Source organism: Impatiens glandulifera, chromosome 2 (assembly GCF_907164915.1).
Source record: "Impatiens glandulifera chromosome 2, dImpGla2.1, whole genome shotgun sequence".
Classification (NCBI taxonomy): domain Eukaryota; kingdom Viridiplantae; phylum Streptophyta; class Magnoliopsida; order Ericales; family Balsaminaceae; genus Impatiens; species Impatiens glandulifera.
The window spans coordinates 2,727,871-2,742,478 of NC_061863.1; the positions used below are offsets into that span (position 1 = coordinate 2,727,871).

The window sequence follows — 14,608 nt, forward strand, 5'->3', positions numbered from 1 at the left end:
GAAGTCGGTATTTTACCAAAGCAGAGCCGGTAGTATACATTTCAGTATTTTATTGAAGCGGACTCGACATTCTTATCACATCGGTTTTATATCAAGACACGGAGCCAGTATTTTGCAAATCGGTATTTTGCAAAATAGATGTCCGGTTATAGTTTCCGGTATTATATAACTTCGGCTATATAAAAAGAGTTCTTGGTATTTTATTGAAATCAAATTTTCATTAAAATCGATATTTTCCTTAGAGGCGTTTCTGGTACTTTTCTTACTTCTCACAATCTATTAGCCTCGGTACTATATAAGGACATTTCCAGTAGTTGCAGATATCATCTTTATGCGTCATCAGCATTTTGTTTCCATTTTGGTGCAAAGACTGATGAAGACCTTTTGGCAACATCAAAGTTATAATAAAAGAATCAAAGATAAGTCTAAACTTCTGAGATTTACGCTTCTCGTAAATCATAATCCCATTAATAACAACTTGTCTTATTATCACCCAAGTAGAGACAAGATCAAAGAATATCTCATTAGTTGTATTATCTTGGAGTTCAACCAATCAAAATCAAGATAGATGTCTTATGAAGCAAAATATGTCCGTTGATCAGTAAATATATGTCCGTTGACATTTGCCTATTTAAGAAGACAGAGGCAACTTGATTCATACCGGCGCTTGAACAATCTTTTCACGAACGTTAAGATATCAACTCTCTCAAGCTCTAAAAGTTTCACAAGCTTTCAAGTGAGTTAGAGTTCTAAATTTGTATTACAATTTTACATATTCTGTGTGAGTTTGTTAGTATTGTAAGTTAACAGAATCTGTTTCTATTCAACAAGAGCGTGTGTGCTAGGAGTTCGAAAACAGACAGTAACTAAGTCTTGGTTGTTCGACTGGGTTGTGTACAAGTGTTGTATTCAATCAAATTTTCTAGTGGATATCTTTCTTAAGGTTGAGAAAAAGGGGTGACGTAGAAGCTTTATCTCCGAACATCCATAAACATCTATTGTGTCGTGTGTTTTTTCTTATTGCATTACTCTAATCTCGTTGTGTTGCTTCAAGTCGAAGCAAACATTTACGCACTTGAACACTGTTCAAGAGTTTGTGACGACTTGTGAAGAATATAAACAAGATATTAACTTCTAACAGAGTTAATATCGAACGAAGCGTGTGTAAGCTTTCAACTTCGTGAGACACCGTCTCCATCGTCGATCCTGATCCTAACAGTTTATTTTAAGTTATACAAAAAGATTAATTAATATTTTTTAACAATCATAATAAATTTTAATTTTGGAAAAAAAAACTCAATTAGACGTATATATTTGTACAACTAGCTCACTTAGACGTATGTACTAATAAAATGTCATTTAAACATACGTACTATCAAAAATTGACTCATTTAGCCTCTTTTAACTAACCATATTTTATTTTTATTTTTTATTAATATATTTTTCTCTCTCATTCTTTTAGTTAATTAAACCAGTTATATTTATTTCATTTTCAATTTTTTTTTTATTTTTATATTATTTTTTTTTATTTCATCTTATTTTTTTTATCCGTTTTTATTTTTCATAATTCTTAAATTTTTATTTTGAAAAAAATTAACAGTTTTTTTATGCATTTTATATTTTATTAATGAACATTGTTTTGTCTAATATTTGATTATTATTTTTTTGTTTGATGAATGGGTTGTTATTATTATTTAATTTTTGGTTATTAATTAATTTATTTTTGTGTTGAAAGATTTTTATTGATGAAAGGATAAGTCATGGTTATATTCAATCATTGAGATCAAACAATTTTAAAATAATTAATATTAATATAAAAAAATATTTAAAAAAAATATAAAATTAAAATAATTAATGATGAATGTTCATATATATATATATATATATAATTAATAATAAATACTTATATAAAAATAATAACTTTTATATGAAAAAGATAAAATAAAAAGTTTATTAATTAATAAAAAAGAAAACGTGAAAAAATATATTAATATTTAATTAATAAATATATAAATTAAAATATAAAAATTAATTATGATTTATTAAAAAAGGTTAAATGATAAAAATTTTATAAAAAAGAAAAGATAGAAAGTTAATTAATTAATTAATAAAAAAGAAAGAGAGAAAAATATATTAATATTTAATTAATAAATATATAAATTAAAAAAAAAATTAACTATGATTTAGTTAAAAAAAAAAAAAAAAAAAAAGCTAAATAAGCTAATTTTTTATAATATTTATATTTAAATGACCTTTTATTAGTATATACGTTGTTTAAGTAAACTAATTTTACAAGTATATAACTCTAAATGAGTTTATAAAAAAAAAAAATAATTAATATTTTTTAACAATTAAATTTTAATTTTTTTTACAAAATAAAATTTGTTATAACAAATAAGTTAGAGTTTGAATTTTTATGAACAAATTTGATTAATTTTCTTATATTTATTAATTTTTATTTTCTAGTTATATTTATTTTTTAATTATAAAATTAAATAATTTTAAATTTTAAAAATAAAAATGTAGTGATAATTATTTAGTATAATAAAAATTAGATCCCCGTTTGGTTTGGAAGCTAGGTAAGACAGCCTTACTCTTCTCTTCTTCTCTTCTAGCTTTGCAAAATCAATATCCAAAACCCTAGTTTTCTCTCATTCATTCTTCCCCTCCTCCTCCTCATTTCACACAGAGTTTCGTTTCGAAGAATCAAAACCCATATGTGAATGCATCTTCAATGAGACAACCCATATCTTATTTCATCCAAAAACACCCGATTTCCGTTTGATGTAAGCAAAATCAAAGATCATGATGATGTTGAAACAAGATTCTCTTCCTCCGATCCCTAAGAAAGACATCTGCAGTCACTGTAACGTAGAAGAGAAGATATTACTCCATCATATCCGTCATCAAGGAATGTTACGCCGCCTCTGTACCTGTTGCGTTCTTCTCTTCCATACTCAATCTTTCTGCCCTACTTGTTTCTTCGTTTACGATCGCCCTCCCCCTCCATCATCGAACGATTTCATCACCTGTTCTAAATGTTACTCAAACTCTCATTCTCACTGTGTTATCTCAAAGCCTGTTAATCCTTCCTACGTTTGTCCTCTCTGTGTCAGCCCTAGGTTAAGTGTTTTCAGCTTGAAGAAGGTAACAATCGATGGAGATGGAAGAAGTTACAGGGAGTTTGATAAGAAATCGGCGAAAGTTTTGCTAGCTGCTGCTAAGATTGCGACTGTTAACATTACTAAAGCGGCGGCAACATTGAGGATGGAATCGGAGAAGAGGTCGAAGGAGGCGGCTTTAACGAGGAAGAGAGCTAGGGAAACACTCGATCATTTTGCAGGTCTTGTTGTGAAAGAGAAGATGAAGATGAAAAGGAAAGACCATATGGTATCTGTGGCTGAAAACTCTGCTTCTGGTAGTAATGGTAATGGATTCATTAAGGAGAAGAATCAGAGATTTGGTAGTATTAGTAGTGCTATGGAACATATTAAAATGGAGGCTGCAAATGAGGTTTCTGCAAGATTGAATGCTGTTGGGTTAAGAGAGAAAGAAAAGATACTAGGAACTGGTAATCATGAGAGAATGAAGACGATTAGTAATGTCTCTTCTTCGTTTGCTCGCGTGAGCAACAATGGAAAATTCTCGGTTGTTCCTCCTGCAGACAACAAGCAGCAGCAGCAACAGCAGCAGTAGGAACTTGAAGAATCTGGGATCAAGAATTCGAGAATTCAAGAAAAAGAAAGGTGTGTGAATCTTACTTGACGTTCTTGAACTAGTTTAGTGTTGATTCAGCTGTTTGTATGGGTGTTCCTATCATGGGTACATAACATCATATCCCTGTAGAAGAAGATTAAGTACATTGATGATGGTTTCAAAAAATCTTTTATTTCTCATTCTCTTCCGAATAGTTGTTGATATTTTTTGCTGGATTCTTGTTGGGTTAAGAAATGTGTGAAAGATTGATGGTTTTTTTTTATTATTATCAATTTGATTGTTTCTGGATGATGAATGAAACAGGAAAAAAAGGTATCAATAGTATAAATGATGTTTTTTTTATTGTACTTTAGCAAGTTTTTCACGTAGATGGTGTTTGACTACTGTTGATTGCCCAAAAAATCCAAACAAATTGATTGTTTCATAGATGGGTGTTTTTCCAATCTTTCTCCTCCAAGGACATGAAAAATGTTATCTTTCTTCAAGAAAATTGGTTTTGTTTTTAAATGTTGGATTATCTGAAAACACTAGTAAATATGACAATTTTACTGTTGTATTAAGAACTGATCATTAGGAAGAAAGTTAAAAAGCAAAAACTAATTGATAAAATTCCAATGTAGAATGTAATGATATATGTTTAATAGTATTCAACTTATTTGTTTGATAAGTTAATTTTTTTTAGTTTATCTTTCTTATTTGCTGATAAAGTTTATTCGTAAAAGATACTTATTCAATTGTGACTTATTCGAACTTATAAACTGAATCAAACAAGCTCATTATATGATGGGCAGTTGATTCTTAGTTTAGTGGAATAATACTGGTAAATAGATTGATGTAGTCAAACTAGTAAAGAAAGAAGATAGAATGCTTATAAATTAGGAAAAACACATTTTTTTGGAAAAAAAAATAGTTTTTCTAAGGGATGAAACATTTGAGGCTAATGTCAATTTTGTGGTGAAACATCTCATAAATTGACATAAGATGCATGAGTTAAAACATTGTAACAACATAAAGTGAAACTTATTAAACTTAAATGAATGTTGGGTGCCCTTTCCTTTCGTTCATTAAATTTCAATATTTCGTCGTATGTGCACGACATTCTTGCCATGAACTCTTTTTTTTATACGCATAAGATTAGTCAAATCTCAATTACATGTTCTAACTTTTAAGTTTAATTGTAACATTTATAGTCAATTATTGGGATCCTCGGGTCGCTGTTCTCTCTGGGGAGGGGCAAAACAGTTATTAAATTATTTTTTTTTTATTGTTTTGTCCATTTTTCCATTCCCTGAGTGAAGTAAACGGAGCAGAGGATCTGAAATCCTCGTGTTTGATTATAGAATTTGCAACTTTCATTTTAACTCGATAAATCATTTTTTAAAAACAAATATACAAATATGATTAAAATATTTTTATTACTATAAAGTTAAGTAATTGATAGATAGGAAATCACTATATTATTTATAAAATCTATACATTGTTTAACTTATCAATGATTTATTGATACTTTATTTTTATAATATTTTAGAATATTAAATAATAATTTTTTATCATTTTAAATAACATGTTTATATTTTAAAGGTCATTTTCTATCCCAACTAAAAGCATCTTAATTTTAAGTGAGGCCTAAAGAGAGTCATGACTTCAAGGCTCAAGCTAGGAATCTCATATAAAACTATAAAAGGCATACAAAAATAATATAATTATTAATTAAGCCATTTGCTAGCCTATTAAGTTGGATTGATAATCAATAGATGATTGAACTTGACCTGAATTCGATTGGATTAAACTAACTGATATGATTCAACTGAAACTCAATCCAATTTAATTTGATGGATCGATATCACATTACTTTATTTTAGACTAAAATGACATAAACACACAAAAAAAAATAAAATTAAAGCATAAATTTTTTTATAGTATTTTTTACAAAAGAAATTGATCTGAATTTGATTCGATTGAACTAATTGATCCGATTAACTCTCGAACTTAACCCAATTTAATTCAAGGTAATTAATATCGCAATCTCTATTTTAGATTAAAAAGACATTAATATCATATATCTATTTTAGACTAAAATAAACACACAAAAAAATATAATAAAGTTAAATCACAAATCCTTTAATAGAAAATTTAAAAAAAAGAATGAGTGAAAACATAAAATCCTATTTTTTTTTTTTTAAATTGAGGTGGCAGAATCTTTAGAGCCATTTTAAGTCTATTTAATTTTGACTTATTTATTAATCAAGTTAAATGAATCGTTTTTCGTGTTTGATTTTAGTTATACGAAACTTTCAACTATTAAAATTTTGTCCATTTGAGTGTTTTTACTAAATAGAGGTCAGTCACCTAGAAATTGTGATTTAATCTCATGGTCTGTCTGAGAAGTGGTGACTTGGACTTTAATGTTTCTCAGCCCATTTTTGAATAAGCTGAATAGAAAAGGACATGACATATAATTTTGAAAAAAGAAAACGTTACTAAAAGTTTGATATTTGAGTCGTCTACAAACGTTCAAAATTCAAGACTCAAATCTTAATTGTATTTTTTAATTAGTATAAATACAAGATTATTTTATTATTTTAATTAATTAAAGTAAAAAATATGAGTTTGAATTTTTTAATATTATTATTCTTTGAAATTTGTTTTATTCTAGTTTTTTATTCAATAATATATATTTTTTTAAATAGTATTATTACTTTTCTTCTTCTAATAATATCAATTATTATTTAACAATAATAACATAATATTATAATTTTTTGTTTAAGAAAAATATATTTATAAGATTATAAATTAAAATAATAAATATTTATTAATTATTTAAAATATAAATGTAATTATATATATATATATATATATTTATAATAATAATTTAAAAAATTCAAAAACATAAAAGATAAAATATAGTGTTAAATTATTAATCTTTTATTAAAATATTTATTATAAAATTAATTTAAAATCTCATTATACATGTTAAATTTTATTATAAAATAATAGTAAATAATAATGATTATATAAAAACTATAGTTAAATTTTATTTTGACAAACTCAAAATATATTATTAAATTTCATATCAAATAAAAAATTGAAATAATATTTTTTTAAAGCAATTAAAAAACTTAAAATAAATCATTTAAAAAGTAATTAAATTAAACAAAAAAAATATAGAGAATAAAATCTAATGTATTATATAGTTCAACAATGATCCATTTAATTAAATTATACAAATAATTAATAAATTATCATTATTTTTATAAGTATAAATTTTGATAATAAAATTATAATATTAAATTCATTTATTTTTAATAATATTAAAAATAAATAATACTAATAAGTTAAAAAATATTATTATAAAGATGATTTTACATTTATATAGTATTTTGTAATTGTATTACTGAAGAAATGATAGGTGCAAGATTAAACAAAAATGGTTACAACCAAATAACAAAATACTCATATAAATAACATTTACCATCCCCTAAAAATCATTTTTTTTTCTTTTTTGGAAATTTTACTTCGACGGTCATAGTAGAATATGGTGAGATTGAGACAAGAAACACAAATACAACTCGATCAATTACCGATCAAACCGAAAGAAAACCGCTCCGTAAGAGGATAATTCGAATCGAAAATAGTTGCGAGACAATTTATAATTTGACAACCCTACCACTATCCATATATATCAAGCAAATCATTGCTCAATATCATAAAAAGTAAAAGAATTAAGAACAATTAACACATTTATCATTTGGAAATTGCAATCAATTACTTTGTCATAGAAAATTACAAATATTTTCTACTAATAACAAGAGCATATATAAATCATCCTTACTGTAAAAAGTACACAAACAATTATAAAAAAAAACCCCTAAAATCAAAGATACCAACACAAATTGATTCATAATTCTGACGAACTTACATCTCATATGAAGCTCTGTTTTCATAGCCTTCCCCAAGTCTTCTTTATTGACCAGGATAATATATGCTCACTGCAGCTGCAAACTAACTCCAGTACTAACTGAAGCTCATCAAATATCATAAATTGGGAAAAAAAATATTACCCTTTTTTTCCCTATAATTTTGAAATGATAATAATGTTCCAATTTTTTTTCTTATCCACCAAATTTCAAGATTCTCTTCATCTACTCATTGTACATGAAACCCTAATTCCATAATTTTGTCACATTCGAAGAACTGTTCAATTCATTTCGGCCCGATTTTTTTAGTACACTAAATTCTAGATTCTAATAGGGGGTTTACCAAAACTCACATAAAGGTTTGAGCACCACCTGTCACATTATTCTCAACAAGTTTGATGTTAAGAGGTTGCCATCCCGATGGATTATGTGTGATCCATTTCTTTGTATGAACCATCAGTTGTATAATGTGAAGTATCTCGCCAAGAGAAAGCTCTTTCAGGCAGATTCTTTTTATAATAGTCGCCGCTTCATACCTGATGCAGTTATTATACAACAACTAATTGGTATCAATTACAAAAAAAAATACAATTTTTCAAAAATGGCTCAATGAGAAGAAAGGCTAACTTGGATTCGGAAGCCATTATTGCTGATCTTCCATCAAATGATAATAAGAATTTCTGAATCTCATTCCATGTTGTGTTTGGATACTGATTCCCACCCATTGGATTCACACAATTCCATAATTGATCGTTTTTACCAACATAGAATTGTAAAGTACCTAAATACTTCTTTACAACAAACTGCTTCTCGACAGAACTCTCTAGGGCTTTCTTAACATCAATATTTTGGTTTCTGTTTCCATCTATATATTGGATGCAACCAGCTATATTTGGTTCTGTTGGCATAATCTTTTCGGTTCTTAGTGTGTCCAATGCAAGTAAAACAATACCAATCAGGCCTTGGACATTCTCCAGTGGTTTTGTGTCAGGATACTTATATGCATCCGTTGATGCAGAAGAAGATGATTGACAACTGTTCTTTTTCGGAGAATCTTGTTGTTTAAAAGAAGATGTCTTATGCATCTGGTTAACATAGTTGTTTACTGGCTCGAATCCACTCCTTTGTTGAAAATTAGGTCTGTTAGGATTTCCAGAAATGTTTAGTCTACCAACATCGGGTAAAGGACCGGTATTCATATTTGGCCCATTAGGTCTAGATGGAATAGCACGGTTTCGAGGATCGGAGGTGAAGTTTGGCCCATTAGGCCTACCCGGAAGAGAATGAAAAGCATGGTTGTTTGGATCAGAAGTAAAATTGGGGCCGCCAGGTCTACCAGGAGCAGAATGATAAGCATGGGAGTGAGGATCGGAAGTAAAGTTTGGACCACTAGGTCTAGCTGGAAGAGAATGAAAACCATGGGTGTGAGGATCAGAAGTAAAGTTTGGCCCGCTAGGTCTAGCTGGAAGAGCGGAAGTAAAGCTAGGCCCACTAGGTCTAACCGGAAGAGAATGATAAGCATGGGAGTGAGGATCAGAGGTAAAGTTTGGCCCACTAGGTCTAGCCGGAATAGAATGAAAAACTTGTGTATTGATGCCATTTGGCCTAAGGTTTTGAGGAAGATGATTCTGGTATGTGCTATGAGGATTGTTGTTGTTTGCCCATGGAAGGTCGGGATTCATAGTGGGAGTAGTTAAGGGGATTTGGGAATTGTCTTGAAAATCTTGCGCGGTTATTGGTGTACTTGAACTCCTTGGTATATTGGTTTGGTTTGCATTCTTCCAAATCTGCTTCCCTTTCTGTTTGGTATCAAATGTTCTTACATTTGGTTGGGAATCAGTTACATGGTTCATCTCAGGGGTTTTAGGCCTATCTGTATTTGAAACATAGTTTGAGTGGGTTTGGATTAGATGAGAAGTTTCACCGTTTGATAGAGGTAAGCCACCAGCAAAAAGTGTGGTCCATAGCCAAACACTTTTTGCAGCAGCAACAAGCGGTTGGGATGCATTCTTAGGTTGTGCTAGTAGAATATTGTATCGCCTCATTCGCAGCTGATGTAGAGCATTGGAGAAGTCTCGATCACCGGAAATTAGTAGATAATTAGCAGGGGCAGGATTGTCCACCGCCCAGAATAACATATCCACCAGAATTTTCTTGTCACTAGCATCTTTAGCTGCTGCAATCAAATTCAGATATACTTTGCTTAGAAACCAAAAGAATTGTTCAATATAAAAGTATCGATGAAGAAGACAAAGTCAAATTAAACAACTGAAGTAGATAATTCATTCATACACATCATAAACCTAATAAAGCAACACATTCTGAAGAACCTTAGGATTCCAAATATGAATCCAACATTGAAATTGAGTTAGATAATCACAGAGATTGAGCATGATTTCTGAATCTAAAAGAGTGAACTACATCAATGATGAAGATAAACAACTACATATCATGCGTGTTATACACCCTAGGGTTCCAAAGTAGTGAATCCAAAATTGAAATTGCATATTAGTTCAGAGATAAACATATAGAGATTGACCGTTATTTCTGAATCTAAAGGATTGACGAAGTGAGAGCTACATCAATTATGAAGATAATCAACTACATATCATGCGTGTTATACACCCTAGGGTTCCAACTTCAAAGTAGTGAATCCGAAATTGAAATTGAACATTAGTTAGAGATAAACATAGAGATTGACCGTGATTTCTGAATCAAAGTTAGAAATCGAAAATCGAGGTCGTCTGAAAGCATCGGAAAACAAACAGTTGAAAGAAATGAGATTATGCAATAGAAAATATACCGGCAGGTACATGATTGAGAGCGATTCCAGTGCTGTTTAATGCTTCTTGAACAGATCCTGGTAAGCGAGTGGTGTCTCCATATGCAGATATTGAAACAGGTCCACAGTAATTCATCTTTACAAGAGCTGATGTTATATTCTGAGCGATAGAATGAGGATCTGATGTTTTTGGTACCTGACAGTTCTCTATATCCCACCATACCGAAATCTTTGCGTTCTCGTACTGTGGCTCCGCCAGTGACGGCGGAATCACACCACCGGTACTACTGCTGTTCATTCTTCACGAAGAGATTACTGATCGACGACTGTGGAGGTAAACGCACGATAGAAAAACGCGATTTCCCTCCCCCTCTCTCTCTATATATATATATACCCTTATTCCCCCCACCCACTATACTACTCACTCTCTCATTGACGACGATGGTGACTTTATCAGTCTATCTGCCGTATTAAATAAGCCATTTTTTTACATTTTTTTTAATTAATAGTGCTTACAAATATGTGAATAATTCGCTAAATTAGAGTGTAATTATACAAGTCAAAAAGTGGAAACATTTGGAGCAAATAATATGGCTCTAAAAATATTATATTTATTTATTGTATTAATTGAAATATTAAATTTAAACTGATATTCTCTTTATTTAATTTTATTATTAAAATATGTTAATTATTTATATATTTAAATTGAAAAATATTATAATCTTTTAAAATTATAAAAAAAATATATAAATTGAAGAAAAGACAATAAACAAGTAGCCATATTGGACATAGGATCACATAATGATTAAAATATCAACTTTAATTATTAAAATGGTACAATTTTAAGATTATAAGTAATAATAACTAACCGGATTTATGTAAACACTGAAATTAGTTAGATTCTTCTTCTTATTATTAAAGGTAAGATATTAAGATTTTACTAATTTTTAAATTATTTCAATTTAATGATTTTATAAAATTAAAATGAATTTATATTTGAAAATAAGTTATTATGTGATTATTCAAATAAATAAATTATTCAATTGATTCACTAATATTAATTTTTTTAGTATAAATTATTTTTATATTTAATTATATATATAAATAATAATATATATTTTTAAAATGTCATTTTTTTGGTTCCAGCTCTTTATTATTTCTCAAAAAACAAATCAATAAAAAAAGAAAAATAACGTAAACTTTTTAAATTGGTTTAAATACCAATAGGGTCGAAAAAATCTCATCACATACAAGCCTCTTTTTTGGATTAAGGTGAACGCGTCACAAGTAACATTAATCCTTTGAGAGAATCGTACTTATAATTTTTTCCTTCGAAAACTCTTCTATTTTGTTTTTCAGTCGTTCACAATGTTGTTAATAAAACTCCATTCATTACATATGACCCCAAAGTCGACGATATTTGTTGGCATATCCCATTAAAAATTAAGGAGGTTATGCAGAAGAACCCACATTGTTCTTGATAATGTCACACTGAAAAAGAATATGATCAACGTATTTTTTACTCTTCAAACAAATGTTGTATCGACTAGCGAAATGATATTTTTTACTCTTCCATTTTGCCTCTTTCTCAAATTCTTGTGTATCATTCTTACAATTCCAACATTTATTTTCTTCATAAAATACATCTTTTACTTATAATAATCTTTTATGTAACTGGATTATACAATCAGTTGAATTCTTCACTCATAGAAAGATACATATATGGCTCTTGTCATCTAATTTCTTTCTCATTTGTTTTGAAATGAGGATATGAGAAAAACAAACAAATATCCTCAAGTGACTTATAAATGTCTTCACATTTTTTCAAACTTCTTCTAGAGTTTTTCTCCTTAATTGAATTTGTATAACTCTTATTCATTACATTATTGCACCATGAAACATCCTCTATTCAAAATTATTTAGAATTATGCTTGCTAGATAATACACTCATAACTGAAATCATCATAATTATATTTCTTCTTTACACTACCCCATTTTGTTTGGGGTGTGTAAACTATATTAAGTTGCCTTTTAATTCTTGTATTTTCACAAAATGAATTAAATTCATTAGAGATGAACTCACCACCTCTATCTGTTTGAAGACAAACTATATGTTCTTTAATGTCTTTCTCAACTATTAACTTGAAACATTTAAAATAAACAAATATTTTTTATTTTTCATGGAAGAGTAAGCCCAAGTTTTTATACTAAAACCATCCATATAGAGTAGTATGTACATTTTACCACTATTGGTAGTTGGAGTTTTCTTGTAGCTCTCCATTTATTTTTCCTAGACTACTTCTGTTTGTGTTGTTTTCCTATTAGACAACGTAAGCACACATATCTATTTCTATTTTGATAGTTGACAGTCCTATCATCAAACCTTGAGATTTCATGTCTTGAAGGCTCCTATAATTGAGGTGACCCAATCTACAATGTCAGAGTTTCGAGTCTACTTTTACAAATGTCTAAAAACACAAATCATTTGGTGTTTCTTTCTCTTCACTAGACAACTTTGTAGCATTCACTCTTAACAATCTATTTTGAGTCATCTTTGTGGTCAGAAAAAATCCTTTAACTTTTTTTTGAGAATGATGGGTTACGCTTCTCCTTCGGAGTGCGACTAATCCCTTCCGCCTAACGGGCTGGAACTCAAGACCTCAGGGAGGTTGGAAATATCTACCTATTGTTTCCACTAGGTTGATAGATGTAGAAGAAATGTAAAAATAATTCTATATTTAGTTGTGAATTTGTTAAAGACTTAGTTATGATGTTGTTAGATAGTTAAGTTAAGTTGTTATAACCATTTATTAGTTATAACCATATTTGTATTATGTAGTATTAATTATAAAGTTTTAGGTATAATTTGTACCTATAATTAGTTAAGATACTTATTTAGAATAGGTGGGAGTTTTTTGTACCTATATTGGATTTTGTGATACTATTAATATGAATAAAATATCACAAATCCCTTTACGGGTTTTTCTCTCAATTTGTGTTCTTCATTTCTCTCAAAAATTCTCTTTACAAATCATTCATATCTCTTCTTTGATTCAACGATTATCGTTGAATCGCACATGGTATCAGAGCAAGAATCGTTCTAACGCTGAGAATTATCGGAGAAGCAAACACCAAAATGGTGAATATCGTTGAAGAATCAAGTAACCCTAGCCATACATCTACAGGGCATATCTCTCACTCCTCTCCTCAATCGAATCTTCCAGTGAAAAGGAAGTATAACAACGATCCTCTTGTGATTCATCCAGCGGATCATCCAGGACTTACACTTACGACGGCAGTTCTTACTAGAGAAACTTACTATGGGTGGTGCCTTAGTGTCCAACTCGCATTATCTGCAAAAATCAAGATCGGCTTCATTGATGGATCTTTTCCGAGGCCAGTGGATCCTGAAGACGGAAGACAGTGGGGAATCGTTGACTCCATGGTCAGAGCATGGATGATGAATACGATCGATGTAAGGCTTCAAAGAAGGTTTCAGTCGACCAAGACCAGTCGTGATCTGTGGCTGGAAGTGAAATCAAGATATGAAGGGAACAACGGTCCGAGGAGATACTATTTGCAAAAAGACATCGTGATGCGGTGCGAGTCGAAGAGATTGGAATATAATCTAATTAAGGAAGGGATTGGAAGATATATTCTAATCAAGGAAGGGATTAGAATATATATTCTAATTAAGGAAGAAATTACTAGAGATATTCTAAATTAGGTAGGGATATTCTTGCTATGGAAGGAATATCCTAAATTAGTATAATTAAATTGTAATTAGACGTAATTCCTAATTTAATACGTGTAAGTCCTATAAATACCCTGAAGGTATTCCATTGTAAGGAAGAAGAAGATTATTAATCAGAAAACGAGGTTTCCTCAATATCTATCGACTTTCGGTATTCGTAAGAATCAACGAATCTTGATAAAGATTCATCCTAGCCACGCACGCTGCATCAGTTGGTATCAGATTCCAGTCGACCCTGAGGTATGCCGCCCCGAAGACAGCCGCGCAACCCTACCCCTGGTGCTGATGATGGTGACCTTGCTGAGTTGCGACGTGAAAACGCTGAGTTTCGCCGTGATAACGACGATTTGAAGCGGCAGGTTGAATGGTTGACGCAGCGGATGGATGCATCTATGCACATGCACCACCCTGAAGATGATGTTACGATGACAGATGAAA

General features: G+C 30.0%; 2 protein-coding genes across 3 annotated transcripts; one reads left to right on the top strand and one right to left on the bottom strand.

Moving 5' to 3' along the window:
• The first annotated feature begins 2,602 nt into the window (after nucleotides 1-2,602).
• On the top strand, nucleotides 2,603-4,058 carry LOC124926648. Its single transcript, XM_047466918.1, has one exon. The coding sequence runs from the start codon at nucleotides 2,806-2,808 to the stop codon at nucleotides 3,694-3,696; it is 891 nt and encodes a 296-aa protein (XP_047322874.1). The 5' UTR covers nucleotides 2,603-2,805; the 3' UTR covers nucleotides 3,697-4,058.
• A 3,386-nt stretch (nucleotides 4,059-7,444) lies between these two features.
• Nucleotides 7,445-10,808, bottom strand: LOC124926388. Of its 2 annotated transcripts, none has more exons than XM_047466601.1 (3): nucleotides 10,438-10,808; nucleotides 8,262-9,807; nucleotides 7,445-8,170 (listed from the first exon to the last, which is right to left on the bottom strand). In XM_047466601.1, the coding sequence occupies exons 1-3, from the start codon at nucleotides 10,712-10,714 to the stop codon at nucleotides 7,984-7,986; spliced, it is 2,010 nt and encodes a 669-aa protein (XP_047322557.1). In that variant the 5' UTR covers nucleotides 10,715-10,808; the 3' UTR covers nucleotides 7,445-7,983. The 2 variants fall into 2 exon arrangements, with proteins under 2 accessions (XP_047322557.1, XP_047322556.1); XM_047466600.1 differs by having other exon boundaries at nucleotides 8,262-9,810; nucleotides 10,438-10,807.
• Between the last annotated feature and the right edge of the window lie 3,800 nt (nucleotides 10,809-14,608).